The 20,208-nt window shown below is 40.9% G+C and overlaps 1 protein-coding gene across 1 annotated transcript in view; it reads right to left on the bottom strand.

Moving 5' to 3' along the window:
• Nucleotides 1-20,208, bottom strand: part of LOC115016103 (sodium bicarbonate cotransporter 3-like) — a 39,201-nt gene that overhangs the window by 1,929 nt on the left and 17,064 nt on the right. The window contains 19 exon segments of the mRNA XM_029443771.1: nt 1,970-2,070; nt 3,649-3,787; nt 4,080-4,253; nt 4,436-4,504; nt 4,729-4,980; nt 5,599-5,760; nt 5,845-5,958; nt 6,449-6,610; nt 6,879-6,984; nt 7,646-7,891; nt 8,606-8,739; nt 9,670-9,844; nt 11,537-11,595; nt 11,597-11,644; nt 11,909-12,055; nt 12,204-12,291; nt 14,348-14,505; nt 15,273-15,388; nt 18,855-19,226. Coding sequence (XP_029299631.1) covers nt 2,015-2,070; nt 3,649-3,787; nt 4,080-4,253; nt 4,436-4,504; nt 4,729-4,980; nt 5,599-5,760; nt 5,845-5,958; nt 6,449-6,610; nt 6,879-6,984; nt 7,646-7,891; nt 8,606-8,739; nt 9,670-9,844; nt 11,537-11,595; nt 11,597-11,644; nt 11,909-12,055; nt 12,204-12,291; nt 14,348-14,505; nt 15,273-15,388; nt 18,855-19,226 — 2,777 coding nt within the window. The 3' untranslated portion in view covers nt 1,970-2,014.

Below are 20,208 nucleotides of genomic sequence, written 5' to 3'. Positions count from 1 at the left end.
AACCAAGGGGTCAAAATCAGAACTACATGCCAAAATGCAAACGCAAACACACACACACACACACACACACAACACAAACATAAAAACAAAGAGAAGACAGGCATGTAGAAATTAAATTTGGCGGGAGAGGTTGAGTGACAGTTCAAACAAGCAGACACAGACATGCATATAAATCAGAGATTAAAACAAATGAACAAAACTGACCAGACGGGCCACATACAGTATGTTCTATGTTGACATATCAAGAAATGTGGGGCTTTTGCATTAGAGGCAAAAGTTATTTGTCATGAGTTGATTTTGAACACAATATTAGTTAAGACAAGAATAAGAGTCCCGCAGACCTGCAACTGACCGCACAGCTCAGTACAGTGAACCGACCCGTTACACGCAATTATCTGCAGGTCAAATCCAGACCCGACACTTTTATATAAAGACCCGGGATTAAACACGCAGACTTCACAACCATGAAGGTATATATAATTGAGAAAGAAAGAAATATCTTTGGAGGTATTTCCATTAAGTTTAGTCCTTTAAACATTTTAAAGGCATAACAATTTATCTTGTTGCATCATAAAAGTCCATAAGAAAATATGATCATAAAAGATGAGACCTGTTAATATAAGAGCTGTGACCCCGACCCGTGATTAAACACAGTCATTCACTTTAAAGTGCTTTTTACTCTAGTCTAGTTCTGTACAGAAACCTTTTTACATTTGAAGCTTCTTTCGAGGTTTTTGAATGAAGCTGTGAATGTCTGTCGATTTTGTGGTATTGTAGTTATATAAATGTCATTTATGGTTCTGCTAGACCGCCCAGTAAATACAGGTGCGTGCATTTGTGCGCACCAAGCTGGAGCAAAAAACGGTGTTTTGACTGCAGTGAAGTTGATGTGTTTGAGGCGAAACACCAACAAATATGGATTGAAGAATGAAGAATGAAGATTGAATTTGGGAAAGACAAAGACGCTGCTCGTGTTTGTGAGATAGAGAGACAGACACACAGAGAGAGAGAAACAGAGAGAGACATAGACAGAGAGAGAGGGGGGGGGGGGTGGACTATTGCACGCAATGTTTGTAAGTTATTAATAATACTACTAATTTGAATGAAACAGACAAAAGCTTCATTTTAAATTTCTTTCTCCAGAATAAAAAAACTGTTTTCTCTCACCCACTGCCCGCCCACATTCAGTCGTTTTTTAGTTATTTTTACCCGTGCCCGTATCTGGGAATTTACATTAAAAAAAACATTTTACCCGCAACAAATCTCTTTGGGAGGTACCCGACCGGGTGCAGGACTCTTTCATTCAGGATTATTTCAACAAGATAGACATTTGATCACGGACATTTAACCCTCAAAATAAACAAAGAAAGAAAACAACATCACACAAAGCAGAGTGTTTTAAAGCCAGTGTTTCTGGTTTTGAGGACTGACAGTTTGGGCCATGCGCTAACTGTCTGAGGATAAGTGAGGGGGGGTTAGAACACAGCCATGTGGGTCAGATGTTTTCCATCAGACACACAACCCTGCTACCTCTTCTTCCATTGGGAGGTTGTGGGTCACTAGTCCTATTCTGTACGATCTGTTCAAGATGGACATAACAACACACAGCTGACCAGTGTCACAATTACCATTACAAGTTGTACAAGACTACATGATGCATCAGAAAATGTCTTTACATCATATCAGCCATAAAGGCATTTATTATTAGGGGTGAAGAAAATCCTTTGGGAACTGTTTACACTAAGTTAAGCCCTAAAAACATTTTAAAGGCAAACAAATTTATTTTGCTGCCTCATAAAAGTCAGACCATAAGAAAAGAAAATCGAAATCATAGTCGATGAGATGGGATGTTTGGTGTGACACGGTGCTATATAATTAAATATAGAATACACTTGATGCCTCAGTAAGCATTTTAAATAAAATGCTGCTTTTCATCCCAGACCTGGGCATCAAAGTGTGCACCACTCACCTCCCTGAGAGTGCTTTCACTGGGATGTTGAGCAGGTTTGAGCCTTCAAAGTTGCCCTTCAATCCCCTCGCCTCTGCTTCGTGCAGTATGGACTCTTCTTCCTGAATCAAAACATCATTGGAAACCTAAATCACAAAATAGCCGTCACTGCAGTGAGGCAGGTAAAACAGTGGTATGAGGTTGTCATTTTCACATCTTCATAGCCAACTCTTCAGGTTGGGTTTTGTGAGATTACATTGCTTTATTTGCACACGTAGCCTTAAACTGGCTGCTGTTAGACTAATGTGGTTATGCGTTAAAATATTATTCAAAAGTACAGGTTCCCTTCTCCTTTACATAGCAATGCTTGCATGGCCATTATACCTGTAGTATCCACCTTACAGGAATCTCTGGGGTATTAAAACTCCAAATCAGTGTTTTAAGATCCAATAGCAATTTGATTAACATCCACTATTTATGCACCACTTGTATTGTAGCATTATCACACTGACCTGCAATCTGAGCAGTGGCGGGCCGTCAGGGCCAGCAAGGCCTTCTCTGCTGGCCTAAACATCATCAGAATATACATTTAATTTTGATATATTTTTTCCACAAATATGCATTAAATTATTCCCCATAGTCTATTCTCTACATTTCATAGCTTTCCTCTTGGTTGCGCTGCTTCCAGCCTCAGATCGAGATTTGGAGGGCTGGCCTTTATGTTAGAGCTTTTATCCAATCATATTTCAGCCATCATGTGTTGCCAGGGTCCAAGAAATCTGCCCTGAGGCCTTCAGAATCAACAGTGCAGGCGCCTGTCGCTTAAAGTGAACGGAACAAAACTGTGGCGTTAACCAATCAGATTTCGAGTTGGGGACACTGGGGCCAGCTAGCAGGCGTACGATAACGTCAGCACGTGCACGTCTTTTGATTGGATACGCACTATTGAGAGGCAGAGCTATGCAGAGCTCGCAAACTTTGAACGAGCTAATTTGTGTAGATTTCTACAAGCTGTTTTTTTTTCAACCCACAATGGCTGAAGGAGGACAAGAGATCGATTTGGTCGCAGATATAATTACAACGCCATTTTCAACACGAACTTTTCAAGAAAGGTGATGCAACGTCCGGTTATACTGCGTTTCCGTCTAAATGTATAGTTTCTAGAGCCATGGCGTCATAATGATGGTATTAAGAGGTGGAATAATTCAGGTAGGACTGTGTAGGACATCACTGAAGGCCTAGGTGTGAAATACACGGCCCGCCACTGAATCTGAGTGACTGTATTGAGCACCGTTATCGTGACTACTAAGAGATTTACAAGATTTGTGAAGCTTTAGCTTCTTTGTTTACTGGAACTTAGCAAGAAATGGAGGATGTTGAGTGCGTGCATGTGTTTTTTGTGTGGGGCAGCGAGTGCAAACGGTTGTACAATACTTTTGAACATATGCACACAGTACAAAACTAATCAGAGCAATATTGTTAAATTGTAGGTTTGAACATTTAGCTCTCTGATGGTTCTGTAACTAAAGACAAAAGTATTAATTCAGTTCCGATTTGTAAGTTGAAGAGGGGTAAATGCAGTGAACAGGCTGCTACAGTCTTTTGTTAAAGATTAGAAAAACTTAACTTGTCTCATCGTTCCGTCTTAATTACAGTTCGACTTCATCTCACTACAAAGAAAAACATGAAATGAGTTTTACCAGCTTTTTGTCGCGCTTTCTTCTTCTTGTCGTCCTCTTTCTTCTTCTTGCTTTCTGGAATCAAGTCGTCCAGCCAGCTCATCTCTCTCTTTGTGAAGAAAACATCCAGAAGCTTTCGGATAAAGACCAGCGCCAGAACCTGGAGACGCATAAGACAAGGAATCTATTACCCCAGGTGCAACATCATAAAATACAAAGGAAACACAATAATAACACCTATTACACTGAGGAATATGAAATATATTATATTAGACACCACAATGAACATCAATTGTGTATCGAGGTGATATTAGAAACTTTAATGAATCATTTTACAGCTGAACACACATTCTACTGTGTTGTGACAGCTGTATATCATCTGTATCTTTAACACATCACGTAGATGTGAAGTGGCAAAATGTGTGACAGGCTTCAAGGTTCGAGGTCATTACCATCATGGGAAACACAACGGCTGCAGAAGAGGCCTTGATGACCCAGAGCAGCACCAAACAGGTGAGCTGCACCAGGGTGAAGATATGGACCTTCCACAGCGGCACATAGCGCAGATAGATCAGATCAGGCTGGTGCTTGGCAGGCATGCCGAACAGCTTGATTCTGTCAAAGAACTACGGAGAAAACGAGAGGCTCAGTGAGAGAGATAACAAAAGCTTTTACGGATTCTGAATTATGATCAAAAGGTTTGGAACTACAAGGGGAACACCTATCTTAACAGACGGCTCATGAATGCTGCTCTGTTCAGAATAAAAAGGGAACATCATCTTCAAAGACCAGCAAAGTAGAGTCTTACTTGAATGCCTTTGAGGGAAGAGACACCCATGTAGAGAAAGACTCCATACAGGACTGGCATAGGAATAAACTGGAAAGAGCAGAAATATAACCACAGAACAAAATGATTCAACTTACAGTTCAGGAAAGGAACAGCTAAAGCATTTGCTTCACCAGGTCAGTTAAGAAGACAGTATATTGAGAACATATGGAACATATTTAACAATCCTCAGCACATGTTATTTACTGAGATGAACTTCTCGTTAAGGGCGATTTAAAATGTGAAATATTATTACAGTGTTTCCCATATCTCACCTTGAGCACCGATGTCATGAAAACAGAACAACCCATGAGGACAAAGATCATGAATCCAGTGACACGCTGCTCCCGGATGCCCAGAAACTTGGGCTGCTCTCCTGGAGCGGAGCATCCAGACTCCACTTTCAGGCTGTTAACGTGAGAGATGGAGAGGACGGTTGCAGCCACGAACCACGGCAAGCCCATAATGGAGCACACACCCAGCATAATCGCCACTATTAGCAAATCCAGGTGATAGCCACAGCCTTTCTGAAGGATTCACAGGGAGACAAGATAGCAAGTAAGTTTGAAGGCAGAGTGTTTGTCCCTGTGGAGCAAATGTTCTCCTCAAGCAAAAACACAATTGAACAAAACAACATTCAGGAGCATACTCTCTTAAATAATGTCATTTGCCCATCAATACGAGTTTCAAATGTTGCTTTTGAGTTTTAAAAGGTGGATTAAATTCTTTATTTTAATTGTTATATATAATAGTAGCACTGTAGATAGAATATGGAGGCATAAAAATAACTCAGAAAAAAAGATGAAAGTTTAAGCATTTCTTTGAGATGAACAAAGCAGAAGGACAATATGTTAGCGACAACCATAATTAAGGCTGACAGAGAGGGAGAGAGAGGACTGGTGAGAGATGAATGAGCTACAGAGGAATAGAGAGGTGTAGAGAGAAGGCACAGTTCAGATAGAAAGTGATCAGAAAATGTATATGAATTATATAGAACATTAACACATTTGTTTAAACATCAATTCAAAAATACGACTAATATGTTTAAAATGATTTAGAACTGTTATGACTTGTGTCTTGGATGCTGTACAGATAGTTTGCACTGCTGGATATTAAAAGTGGGATCACACACAAGCCGGTCTGACCTTGAGCTTGTGCTCCTTGCGGTTGATGATGACTGCAGTGATCTGCTGGTCCATAAAGATGAGGATGGTGCAGAGCAGGGCAGGAAGTGCTGCCACCAGCAGCGTCCACCAGGGATTTTCTCCTAACGGGTCCATCAGCCAGCCTCTGTTCTTTGAAGTTGGCTGCAGGGAAAAGGCATTTATTATATCAGGCATACAATTATTATTTGATGATGTGAACTACTGTACATTTAGACCTTTGCCTACCTCAAAGCGGTCAGGGACATTAAGTTTAGGAGAGGGGATCCCCATTAGATAGTCCACCAACACCATGATCATGATGGTTATAAACACAGCGAAGTCGCTGATCGTTGATCGCACCTACACAACACACAAGCAACACAATCTATTAGGAGTCGCAGCTGCGCACTCACACACACACACACACAGCCTTTTATTTCAGGGTCACTGTCGAGATCCATCAAAGTAATAATTACTTTCATGTCAACAGAAAAAGCATAACAATTCAAACAATACCAGCATCTGCCTACAGAGAAGAGAAAGTGGTGACAGACTAGCTGGTACTGTGTGGGAGGATACAAGAAGATCTCTCTGTACATGAGGCTGCTGCTGCATACTAATGACTGACGCTATGTAAACATGCACATGGCGCTAGAAGCTTTAAGCTAGATCGATGCATTACTGCATGCACAGAGATGTAAAAAGAACACCCTGCTCAGATGTGAATTTAAAGTTTTTATATTAACCATCAACATAAAACGTTATTGGACTTTGTTCTTCAAAGCCACGTTTGTGGTGTTATGAGTAGTAAAACCAAGATTACACATAACGAATCTAACAAACATCTCACCCTGGTGGGAAAATATCTCTCTGTCTTGAACTGCTTAAGGAAGGAGGACAGGAAGAAGGTGGTGAAGAAGAGGATGATGGACCAGAAGAGAACATCTGGGATGTAAGGCCCATGATGACCGCAGGCAGGACCCATAAACTCCCCACTGAGTGTCTTACACATCTAGAGAAAGAGTAGTATTAGGTTAGTATTTTATACAACATTTGATAAGCTGTTGACGATATAATTGGTAGCAGATTATTTCTCAGTTCTTATCGAGGCTGCAGTTGTTGCGTTGGTGTTAATGTGTTCGACTGAGTCCGTCTGAAGTAGTGAGTTAAGACAAAGCAGAATAATGGCTCATGTTGTCCGTTTCCTCAACACATCCTATACATGAGAGTGTGGATGTGATTCCTGCACATCACACTGGAGGTCACTGTGTTTCTCTCACCGAGACATTGAGGCTGCTCCATGGGATAGAGTCTGGGCTGTATCCTGTCTGGTTCCAATTCTGCATAAGCTGATCTGAGGCGTTGACTGGAGGAGAGCACTGACACCTGGGGACAGGAGAACAAATGCTGAGCAAACTACGTGAGGGAAAAAAAAAATAAGTTTGGTTCACTTTAAAGTTAATTAAAAAACACAGGCTGCAGCAAGTCTGCTGGCATCAGTTGTTTTTAAATGCATTATTCTGCAAGGGGGGGTCATTTTCCATTCAGCTGTGGGGAAGACATGTATTGGTAACAGCCACAACAATTACAGCTTTCAGCAACAAGAGCAGTGTGTTTTTAAATGGGATACTATTCATGTGCATAATACACTACTTTATGTAATCCTTTGGCGCACATGACATCCTGACCTGAAGAGTGCATTAGAAAGTAGACAATCTTGAAAGAAAAATAATTCTTGGAGTTTCTACAAGAGGAAAAATGACTTGATTTAACACATACAGCATAAAACAAACACTTTCATACAGACCATAATTTGAAACAACTGTACAAAAACATTGTAAGAATACCAGTGCATAATAATACCTGGGACTTGACAGAGGTAAACTCTGCACAACGATTTACCTTGGGATAAATAAAGTTCCATCTTATACGTACAATATTAGTGGAATAAGCGATGACAATCCTAGATACCCAACTCATAAAACAAGAGATCACCTTTAAAAAAATATGAGGAATAATATGAAGTTTAAATATGAAAGTAACTCACGAATACAGGGTCAGGTTGTCCAAGTTGTTGTGCATGTTGACAGGGAAGTGTTCTCCCAGGTGAAAGAGCTTCTCTAGCGCCTCGTAGATGAAGATGATGCAGATGAGTGCAGCGAAGGCCTCCTCTGTGAATCGAGTGATGTAGCAGACCAGGGAGCTAGCATCTGTGGCCACCAGGACCAGACACATGAAGGCTGTCCACAGACCAATGCTGGTCCGCAGCGACAGGTAGGACAGGCCGTAGTCGCTGGGAAAGATAGACAAAGGTGACATCGAGGAGAATGGATACAGGTATATGCATATAAGGGACATTTACACTATTGGAATCCATAAGAAAATCTAGGACTGTACAGAATTATATTGTTTTGTATTCAAGGCTTCGATTGAGGTTTTTAAAATGAATCTTTGAATGTCTGTCACCCTAACAAAACCATTAATTAAATTAAAGTGATTCACTGGATTAAATGAGTTAGTCTTTGTATAAAGAATATAAATTGTCATTGTGTGCCTCTATTGTGCGCAGCAAGCGGAAGAGCAAACCCTTTTTTGACTGCAGTGAAAAAGAAATCCCAAAAAAAACCAAGGTTTGAATTTTGGAAATAATTACATCCATCTTATTTTAAATAAATGTTGATTTTCAGACTTAATAGCACTCGAAATGTTTGGGTCACACAAGTCTGTAACAATCCTACGCAGCCACCACTGGAATCTAATTCTACAAATACGTTAATAATAATTATAATAATAGTGTACCCTAATCTTTATCTGTAACAGAAATACCAGGTATAAAACAGAATGAATATGCAAAAAAAGTAAAAAAATAATTTTTACTATTCGGTACAGCCCTAATAAAATCTATTAACTTTAAAACTAAATGCTGCATACTATGCAGAGTATTTAGTCTTATCTGTGTTGTGATTAGGTATCATATCGTAGCCAAAGCAGACTTGCTTGAACGTACTTGCAGAACTTGAAGAGGATCTTCTCGAACACTAAAACAGGGCCCGTGCTGCCAAGAATAGTGAGGGGCTGGCCTGAGAAGAGGGAGTATGCCACTCCTGTAAGAGACGCCCCAAACAGAGACTCTATGGCACTCTGTGGACACAGAGGAGAGGGAGGGAGGGACGGAGTGAGAAAGGGAGGATGTGGGAGGTGAAACCACCCAAAGGAGGATAGCGAAGGAAAGACTGAAGGAGAAAAGAGAGAGGTGAAGAAGAGACCCCCGACAACACAGAGAGTTTGAATTAAACAGACATTCTGGGCTGCGTCTGAGAGGCTAGATAAACTGTTCAATTGTTTCCACCCTGCTGACTTGTCCGATGTCATATCCGTGTGTAGCCCTTGCCTGCTGAGTTTACTCAGACGCATCACACACACCAGCACACAGACTGTGCCTATGCCAACAGTCCCTGTCCTAGTAAGGACCTCTGGTTAAAAAGGAGAGAGAGTCAGACAGAGAGAGAGACTATATAGCTTGCAGTGTAATAACAGATTAGTGCATGGGAAGCTGAATAATCATCATATCCTATGTTGGCCAGTGAATAAAGACCTCACAGTGAGACATCCACCACAATGAGAATATAATAGCATGGTGAAGTGGGCGCAAGATAATGCGGACACATAAATAAATGTGTTTCAGTCGCCCATGTAAGTGTGACTGGGATGGACTGTATGCCCCCTATTTAACCCTTATATCATGTACTGTATGCATGTACATAAACATGGGTAAGAAATCCTTTGTGTTGCACCGTGGTTGAAGGAAACATCTATAGACTATTTTAGATCTGATGACTTCTTTGCTTTAACTTAAGGTTTTACTGTCAATCAGTCACAAATCCATAACAACATCCATTTTAAGTGCCAGCACAAGACTCACATCATTTAATGCTAGACTCACATGTGATATCTCATTTCTCATATCTCAATAGGCACAACATGACACTTCCGACAACCCCGGGTTAGAGGTTTGATTCCCACTGGGTTCATGAAAAGTATTGACTTTTAGTGCCAAGCTTTCAGACTCACTATGTTGCCTTTTGTTGCCTCCCCAAGCAGACCTCCAAATGTGATGACCGGGGACATGCAGGCGCAGTAGAGGAACAGGACGGAGGCTAGACACTGCAGACTGAAGGAGTCTCTGATGTCGCTCCAGTAGAACGGTAACTTCCGCTTGACGTCCAGGAACAGCCCTCCAAATATCCTGGAAGAGTTTTCAATGTTTGAATTTTCAAGTAGGCTCGCACAATAATATTATAAAAACAACATCAAATGTATGTGAGGGGAACGGGGAGATTCAAGTGACACATAAACTCCATTCATTAATATGAAGCGGTTATCCAGCCATCAATTCCACTGAGATTATTTCAGAAAGTCAAAAGGCAACTGTGCTTTACTGGTTTTGAAGTGTATGATTAAAAAGTATAAATGTTTGAAGCCATTTAACAACAAGTGGTTCTGCTGATCTCTTAACACTAACAAATTGCTACTTATTATATATTTATTAACACAACCTTCCAGTTGTTCTTTTTGTAGTTGGAATCATTTACATGCAGCCTTTCTTAATATAAAAAGGTGACCAATAGCAATAATGATTATTCACTTGATGTTACGTCCGTTTTTACACAGTTAATTGGTGAGGTGCGTTTGCTTTAACACTAATTAAAAACACAGCCAGTGTTAATGCTGACGCAGTGCTTTGCTTGAGAGTGAATCTTTATAATATTAAACCCCAATCCTCTCTGTGTGTGTGTGTGCCTCCCTTTTCCTCTGACACCTGTGCAATTACTCTGCTGTGAGGCCTTCTTTCATTTTCTCCCCCCCCCACACCTCTGGAATAACTAATATTGCCTGCTTCCACATCCCCTGCTGTGTCTTCTATAAAGCCCCAGTTTCTGATAGCTTCCTTTACACTAGCCTCTTACACTTCCTTACCCTCCTCTGCCCTCCAGAAGTTCCCTCATAGCATGAGCCTTTTATAGTAGCGGTGAACAGCGGAGTGAATCTGTAAATAATACAGTGCTTCGCAACGGATGTGTGTGTGAGGTTTCAAATAAACACACTCTCTCTCTCGCTGTGTGACTTGAGCTCCAGAGACCCAGCATGAGTCATCCGTAAATGTCAGCATCTGAGTTCCCAGAGTACAGTAGATACGTGTCGGCTAAAACACATAGCGGTGTAATTGAGATTTTAAAATGTTACACTTCCAAATTCTTGCCCTTTAATGACGTGAGGAAACCTCATTAACCTGATTAAGGAAGCTTTTACTGAACATTTAATTACAGATCGAGCTCTATTGCCGTCTGCTGTTAAAGGAAGAACAAATAGTGTAAAAATACTTTTGATTATGTCTTGTAATTCATTTCATCTTCATTTAAGAGCGTTTGCAGCAAGGACTTTCTAACTATTAACCACTAATATGTGTCTGTAACTAAAGAGGATACAATGGGGTCCTTAGTCTCTTCAATGAGTTTTCTCCTGCAGCTCGTGTTAACACGAAGCACTTGTCCCACCATAATCAACATGATGTATTCAATATGCCTACTGGCGCTAATGAATTCAACTATCAAATATTTCTCAATCAACATATTTGCTAACACAAGTGATATTACTGTGAAATTACTGGAGCGAGTAAGTTCCAATGATCATTTGAAGTCAATGGTGTGGCGAGAAAAATAATGGCTTAGATCAACTATGGACCATTATAAATAAGAGACATTTCATTTAAGAAGGGTTCTGACTGTTATGAGATATAAAGTCAGTACAATGCATAGAAACCTTAACCCTTATAAGTTAAACAAGCCAAGAAAGATTGAAAGATAGATCTCCAAAGCAAGTTTATTATATTTATATATTTTTGTCTGTAGTCTATGGGGTCTCTTTTGGTGCCACTCACCTCCCGGTCCTCTGCAGCTCAGGCCCTGTGTTATGGTCCTCTTCCTTGTCCATCTCTCCAGCAGGAGACGAGGATGCCGTTGGGTTGGGGTGGTCTCTTCCTCTTCATCTGCAGGTCAAAGGACATTTAAATATGATATCGTCGCATCATTTTCAATTCCTTTGCGGTCATGATGCTTTAAATCCATTAGGGGGCACTCTCACTGTGATTATAGTGGTATGAAGTGTGATGTACAGAAACACACAAAAAAATAATAATTCTAAGTTACATCCTGTGAGACGATCAGACTTAAATACAGTGTGCGACATCTAGTAAGTGTGTACTGTGTTAGTATGCTGGCTATAACAATCTTTGACAGACAGAATCACTAACCTGAGATGGGACATTCTTGGGAGGCTCAATCCGGATTGTGGGGTCCCATTCTCCAGGAGGCAGGACAGTCACTTGATCAAGGAACTCATCTATCCCCGACAGCAGGTCTGTGCGGTCTTTTGCCTTGTATGCCACATCGTGGAAAATCTACATAATGAATATTATTAGGAGTTATTAAATGTAATACACTATGAACATAATGAATTACATTTATTTTATCATTTATGAAATGTTTTTAATACAGGTTTTAAGATGTGTCCAACTGAAGTTACAAAAGGATCTTTCTTTCTCTCACCTCATCTGTCATTAGTGTGGCCATGGATCTGCCAATCTCATGGTACTGGGGCCCTTTGCCATGAGGACCCAAAAGCAGGAAAAGAAACCTTTGAATAAAATAAATAATCATGAATGAAATGCCCCATGAATAACTCTGACCTCAATACTCGTCACAACAGCACATACCATATTCACTTTAAGCTACCCTGCACAATTTTCTTGCCAACAGTTAAATAAATGAAATCAACATCCCTGCCTTTGCTGACACCTTGGAACATAGAGGGACATGCAAAACCATCTAAAGCTTACGCAAGTTTTATGCTTTTACTTTTCATGTCATCCAATCACACTTCTGGTTGTTCTTGTTTTAGTTTAATAATTTGCCTTACATTTCAATTGTTTTATTTATTATTAAGTTTCTTATTCGTGTTTCTTGTTGCGTAGGATTTCTTGTTGTTTTTTTCATTTTGTAAGCAAAAAAGAGGTTTCTACCTCAATGTATTTCCAAATCAAAATAAAGGTTGAATGAACATGAGCTTTGTTTCTTGGCATGTTACCACCATTGTTGATTAGTGTGTTCATGCTGAGGCAAAATCTTAACATTTTCGCCTCAATATATGCAAAACAATAGTATTTGTAAGTATAAAACAAAAACAAAGTTGTCCCTCTATTTTAAAAAGCCACTATTGTGTGTCTTGTGTGTAATGAGCATTAGAGTTTACCAGGACTTGTGTGACTACTCTTAGGCTTGTTACTGTGGAGATTACAGACATGGGAAACAGGGTTGTGGACACAGATTTGCTGTAGTCAGAACCACCGTTAATCTCCAGGTTATGTTGGTCCTACGGGGATAGAGGTTATATTAGTCCTACGTGGATAGAGGTTATATTAGTCCTACGTAGATAGAGGTTATATTAGTCCTATGTAGATAGAGGTTATATTAGTCCTATGTAGATAGAGGTTATATTAGTCCTACAGGAATAGAGGTTATATTAGTCCTACAGGAATAGAGGTTATATTAGTACTACAGGAATAGAGGTTATATTAGTCCTACAGGAATAGAGGTTATATTAGTCCTACGTAGATAGAGGTTATATTAGTCCTACAGGAATAGAGGTTATATTAGTCCTACAGGAATAGAGGTTATATTAGTCCTACAGGAATAGAGGTTATATGAGTCCTACAGGAATAGAGGTTATATTAGTCCTACGTGGATAGAGGTTATATTAGTTCTACAGGAATAGAGGTTATATTAGTCCTACGTAGATAGAGGTTATATTAGTTCTACAGGAATAGAGGTTATATTAGTCCTACAGGAATAGAGGTTATATTAGTCCTACATGGATAGAGGTTATATTAGTCCTACGTGGATAGAGGTTATATTAGTCTTACAGGAATAGAGGTTATATTAATCCTACGTGGATAGAGGTTATATTAGTCCTACGTGGATAGAGGTTATATTAGTCCTACGTGGATAGAGGTTATATTAGTCCTACGTGGATAGAGGTTACATTAGTCCTACAGGAATAGAGGTTATGTTGGTCCTACGTGGATAGATGTTATATTAGTCCTACGGGATAGAGGTTATGTTGGTCCTACGTGGGTAGAGGTTATATTTGTCCTACGTGGGTAGAGGTTATGTTGGTCCTACATGGGTAGAGGTTATATTTGTCCTACGTGGGTAGAGGTTATGTTGGTCCTACGGGAATAGAGGTGATGTTAGTCCTACGTGAATAGAGGTGATGTTAGTCCTACGTGGGTAGAGGTGATGTTAGTCCTACGTGGGTAGAGGTGATGTTAGTCCTACGTGAATAGAGGTGATGTTAGTCCTACGTGAATAGAGGTGATGTTAGTGCTACGTGGGTAGAGGTGATGTTAGTCCTACGTGAATAGAGGTGATGTTAGTTCTACGTGGGTAGAGGTTATATTAGTCCTACGTGGGTAGAGGTGATGTTAGTCCTACGTGAATAGAGGTGATGTTAGTCCTATGTGAATAGAGGTGATGTTAGTGCTACGTGGGTAGAGGTGATGTTAGTCCTACGTGAATAGAGGTGATGTTAGTTCTACGTGGGTAGAGATTATATTAGTCCTACGTGGGTAGAGGTTACGTTAGTTCTACATGAATAGAGGTTATATTATATTCATATATTCAATTCCTCGTACCTCGTGGGCACAGGCACCTCTGTGAGGCCTGTGATGAGGACCGCAGGGGACAGTCGTACAAAGGCAATTATGGGCTTCTCCAGGAAGTCCACTTCTCCCACCAGTACGTTGGAAGCTTCAGCACCCGGAGGAATCTTTTTCATGAAATTCATGTCCACCTGAAACCAATGGAAATGCTCGTAAAAAGTCAGATATAAAAGACCAATACTAATAATAAACAGAAAAAGAATGAGGGAGTAGTTTACAAGGACACACATGCAAACAGTGATGAATAAGTAAGAATGTAAAAGGATGGCAGCAGGTCGTTTGGATACTATGATAACAAATGAAAGATAAGGCAAGTTAGTAGCTACATAATCTACTACATAGTACTGAGCAGAGATGGTCCGTTGCCGATTTACGTTCCTGAATAAATATATCTTATGGGCAATGCTAAATACAGATCTGAGCATGGCAACAATTTATTTATCCCTGTGTAGAAAATACTGTGCCTTCCTCCCTCTTTTGAAACCTGACTCATACAAAAACTGCACCTTATTTTTTGGCAGTCATAATGGATGGTTTTGTAATGATAACTACGTATGGCGACCAGCCATATTATTGCATGGATGACGTACCAAATGTTAGGATGATTGGAGGCCATGCGAGGGAGGAATTTTTCAAACTAAACACAGCTACATAACTAAGACTTTTATTTAGTTCATTCTTAGTCCATTGCAGGTGAAGCAATGATTGAAGATGCCTCTTACTGAGCCCACAAGAAAAGGGCTGATGGGTATGTGATGGTGGCTCTCATACAGGCCATTTTCAACAGACGATTTAAATGTCTGTGGAAGTCCATAAACTGAAGAAAGACACTGATGAACTCATGGACCTCTCCCACCATACTGGACTGTTTCTGTGCTCAGTACTGTGGTTAGGTTACCTTGCTGAAGTCGACACTGCTGCCTTCTCTACTGACCCCTACTTTGGACGGTCTCCTCTCCACAGCCTTGTTGCCATCCAGGTTGTTTGGGACAGAGTTCAGAGACACCAGTGGTCCTAGGAGGGACAAGGGGAGAGGAAGTGAGACATGGTAATAGACACTGGAAGTACTTGGAAAGCAAAGGTCGAGAATAGCACTGTGGTTTACCATGAAAGGCCATTTCTGATTTCATTATTAAATGTTATATATTATTACACACCATTTGTCTCTATATTTTCTCTCTACTCAGACTTTGAAGAACTGGAAAAAAAAATGTTCACGGTCTTTTTGTCTGTGCTAGTCTACCACTTTATGGCATGGGCTCATCAAAATCACAGGTGAGCTGCGTTAGATAACTGGTCTATCCTAGTGGCTACTTAGTGTTAGTGCCAGATTGTCACAATTTAATTTCTCAATTTCCTAAATTAGTAAAATCAGCTCTAAGATATTCAATTAAATTAGAAACTTTCTCGCATATTTATTTACATTTTAATGGGATAAAAACAAAAAAACTATGGTAAAAGGTAGTACATTGAATTCTTGTTGCACTCAAGGTCTACATCATCACCTATTAGGTGACTAAAATTAAACCCATAGTACGTGAGCTCAAGCCGATAATACACTAACTAGCTAAAGATGTTTAACAAAGGCAAACAATTGTATTTGGATTGGCTGTTTAACATTTCACATCAACATTTTGGCTGCAAGTGAAAGGACTTCTTCCACTACAACCATCACCAGATGAGATGACTTGGTACAGCGCTGCAGCACTGTGATGTCTCTCCACAGGGAAGACGATATATTTCACAAAGCACTGTTCCTACTTGCTCACCATCTGTTGAGCTCATTAGTCTGGTGCTTAAGTCAGTCTTGCATAGCTTGAAATCATGTCAGCTTTGAGCTAAAGTTGAGGGGAAGTGTTTGATATGCCTAACAGTTCACCTTCCTCAGACTTCAGCACCTTCAAGTGTTGAAGCTCTGGTATTTCTGTACATAATTGGCTGCATACTTCAACATTGCTTATGTGATTTGAGTCTTACCAGATACAGGAAACGCTAGCACTTGAGGTGACATGAGAGTGGGAAATGAAATGAGGGCGTAATGTCTTTGAATCAAAAAGGGGATAGCATCTGCATACTATCCTATGAAATTGTGAAGTAACACTTCTTTTACCTGGTTTTCCTTCTTTTTCAATTTTTCACTTCTACATCAACACATTTCTCATTTCCCCATCAGGAAGTAATCAAGCCAACGTGGAACAAAATATATTTTTAAAGGCTTAAGCAATATGGCCAGTGATCCATACCCTTGAACTGTACCCGGGAGTAACCCCAGTGGATGCTGGGTAGCTGTGACTGCTGAACAGGAGCATGATTGCTCACATACCCGACAAAGCCTCTTGGAATAAGAGGGGGATTAGTTTAGGTTGCGTTCGCCACCACACTTCATTCAGGAAGGCTAAGCCCCGGAATGCTCCCCATACTAGCCTTTTAAACAGTGGCGTCATAGCATTCACATGCAAAACAGTATCAAAAATAACTGAATTTATACAGATTTTCTGACTCTTATGTCGAGCTGGATGCTGTAAGACCTTTCTGATAAAAAAAAAAAGGTAAAAAGTAGTAGTATTAAAGGTAATAGTAGTTGTACGGATGGATGCATGTGTTGCGCCAAGTCTGCTGTTGGTAAACTAGTTCTTTACATTATACTGTGCAAAGACTTAGTCGTAAACATACTGGGATTATGTAATGATACTAGGTTACCATGAGTTTAGAAGAGCTCATTTGTCAATGGTAGCCCAGTTGCCACTAAAGGGCAAAGAGAAACACTAAGATCTCAAATAGGGCCTCGAACAACATGTGGAGAGTTTACCAGTGATTCCCTTCATGCCCTGTGTACAGGTATTTCAACCATGACTCCATACTCAATGGGTCCATGGCATACATATGTATAAGTAGCTTGCAGTCAACTCAATAGCATTACATAACGTTTTTGGTTTTTTTAAAGAGGCAAAAACATGATAATCATTGCATCTTTGACCAGCATCATATTGTTGCTGGTTATTAACCTGTAAACCAGGTTATTACTCATCCAAATCACTCTAAATGAAACACTAAGGGCATTTCACTGTCCAACACTAGAGGGTTTAGCTTTTTAAGTCAATGTTGTTCAACAGAGCAGTTAACAACCTACAGTGTTATTAAACTGTGATGATTAAGGCTTGAAACCTCCTCTGGAAAATAACCCACACACTGATCTCAGGACACTTGCTTCTTGGGAAATATCTGTATATTTTCCTAGAAGGGGGTATAATTACAGAAGCTCTTCAGCTATAATAAGACCACCCCAACCTTTCAGATTCAGCTCTCACCAAGTGATCGCTTGTTGTAGTGACCCACACTTTGAAATAGAGCCATTCCCAGAGGGAGACGCACGCACTGAAATGCAAACACAGTCTAAAAATAGACCGAAACGGCTTGGTTTGGGAAGAAAAGTCACTGTGCCAATATGATAGTAGATACAGTACCAATACACCCAGGCTCTCTCTCAGGCTTATATTTAGCCGTGCTGCTGGCACCCGTTACCCTCACTACTCTTAATCGGGTAAAAGAATGTTTATTCTTAGGAGTTGATGAGGAGGAAGAGCATGGGTGCCAACAGTTGCAATGGGAAAAGCACAAGTTGCATGACGTCAGTATGAGCACAAAATGGGCCGGTCATCCGGGGATAAAACGCACATTATGTCAGTTTCTGCGTCATACAGAATGTTTTCACAAAGACATAAGGATTTAAGAGCTAGGGATGTCCTGAGTCAATCTGTATCTGAGACCAAGGCAATTAACGCTGGTTGGTATCAGCGATTAAAAACTCAATCCATCATTTATTATGATAAATTGTACTATGAATATGAAACCTACCAAAAAGGCCCAGAGTTTTTAATAGTATGAGCAGATACCCAAGATTTAATGACTCAGGCTGTGATAAGTAGCAAAAGCATGATCGGGACATCCCTTCAAACAGGTATTAGATGAAACACCTTGACTGAGAAGAAAGATGTGGGAAGATGGCTAAACATGGCAATAAAACCTCACAAGACACATGATGCAGTATTAGCGAAAGACAGACCAAAACATTTTGGAAGGCGGCCATGCAACCACAATGAAGGAGGTGTGAATGAGGACAGGGCCAAGCAAGGCATAGATGCTGAGAAGTGTCTTGAAAAAGCGTTGATAGGGGGAGAAGTTTGAATAGCAAAAAGAAGAATAGTGAGTTTAGAAAGCAGCAAGAGCGAGAGATAAGTGGAAAAGAACAGGTTAGTGGAATAGATGAAAAGAGAGAAGCAAGAATCATGAGGCGGAGAGCAGTGTCAAAACTTAGTGGATAAATACAGTGGGAAGAGTGTATTAGCAAGTGAGGCTTGCTGTGGGTTATTGATGAGATGGCCACAGATTTGGAAGTTAACAGGGAGCAGAGCTTTCATGCTAGTGCTAGTGTTCTCTGTTCAAGCCGTGACTCACACTAGCAGGCTACACAGATATTTGCCTTCTAAGGGCAGCAGCTCGAAGCCCTGGGATGCCGAGGACGCTCGACGGCTGAGCTCTGGTGATGAGGCATCTTCTCCTGCAGAGTGCGGTGGGCCGTCATCCTCGGGAGGCGACACCACAACTTCAGGGATGCCTTGAGGGCCGAGGCCTGCGCCGTGGGTTTGGGAGGAGTGCTGGAAGGCAGCAGGGGTATTTTGAGTGGTGGCGAGGAGCGGGGACCCTGGGGCGTGCCCAGTGTTGGAGTTAGAAGAGGGTAGGAGATGGTTGAGCAGGATGGAGACCCTGGACTCTCGTCTCTGGGAGAGGTTGGAGACAGAGGAGGTTGCCCCTGGCTTGTGGAGAGAGAGACGTGAAGAGGACAGGCCCTCTCCTAACAGAGGAGACAATGGAAAACGGGGAGAGGAGGAGGGAGAGACAAAAGGAGGAAAAGGAATAAGGAATGGAGCAGAGAGGAAAAAAACATATGAAGTAGGAGTACATCACAGAGGTGGTATCTTGAGGAGACACAGCCAGAAGGGGTGGGGGCAGCAAGAGCGTGGCAGAGGTGTAGTTAGAGAGAACCGTGCTTGCGTAAACATGAGCGAAAAGCATGGTTGTGTGCAGAAGACACTAAGAATGATTAAGTGAGACATGTAGGAGGGTCTGCAAGGGCCAAAAAACTTGTCTCATTCAATTCCAAACAAACCAAAGCGTACAACATGTCGGGTGTAACCCTAACCTCAAGAGAGTTCAGATGCATGCAGGAGAGGACGAGTTAGCACGACGTCAGTGCACTGTAAGCAAACATGTGCTCTACCAAACAAGACAACAGACAAGTCATAAATCCTACACACTACATACTCATTTGGCACAAGACATACATCTTACACACTTCAATTATTACCATCACCATCAATGTGACATAGAATATCTTTGACCTTTCACATTTGCGTTTTAGGTTTAATGATATGAAAATGCAAGCTCCAACAAGAACCACAGGCACAGAAGTGGAGAATGTGATATTTCTTTCATTCTTTAAACCTCAGGCTGGCACCAAAGATCTTAAAATGCACACCACACAATAACACCACTGCAGCCATGCCAAGTCAAAAAACACACAATGCTGACTCCGGTTGCAGGTAAAGCAATATTTCCTGGGTGTCACCCTACGGAGTGAAAACAATCATTAATTCAATACCCCAAGCCAGGCCAGCCATACAGGTTAGCGCAGTCAGTAGCACCCAGATTTCTCTTTCACTATTGGGGCCGACTGCTTCAATGCAGATCATTGTCTTGATTTTACTCACTTTTACAATCCACCTTCTACGATGGCATTGAGGGATTTGAACAGTGGATGTTTTAGGAACAGTTCC

The sequence above is a fragment of the Cottoperca gobio genome, chromosome 11, assembly GCF_900634415.1.
Source record: "Cottoperca gobio chromosome 11, fCotGob3.1, whole genome shotgun sequence".
Taxonomy (NCBI): Eukaryota; Metazoa; Chordata; class Actinopteri; order Perciformes; family Bovichtidae; genus Cottoperca; species Cottoperca gobio.
The sequence above is the reverse complement of the archived record's forward strand: the minus strand, read 5'-3'. Positions and strand labels throughout refer to the sequence as shown.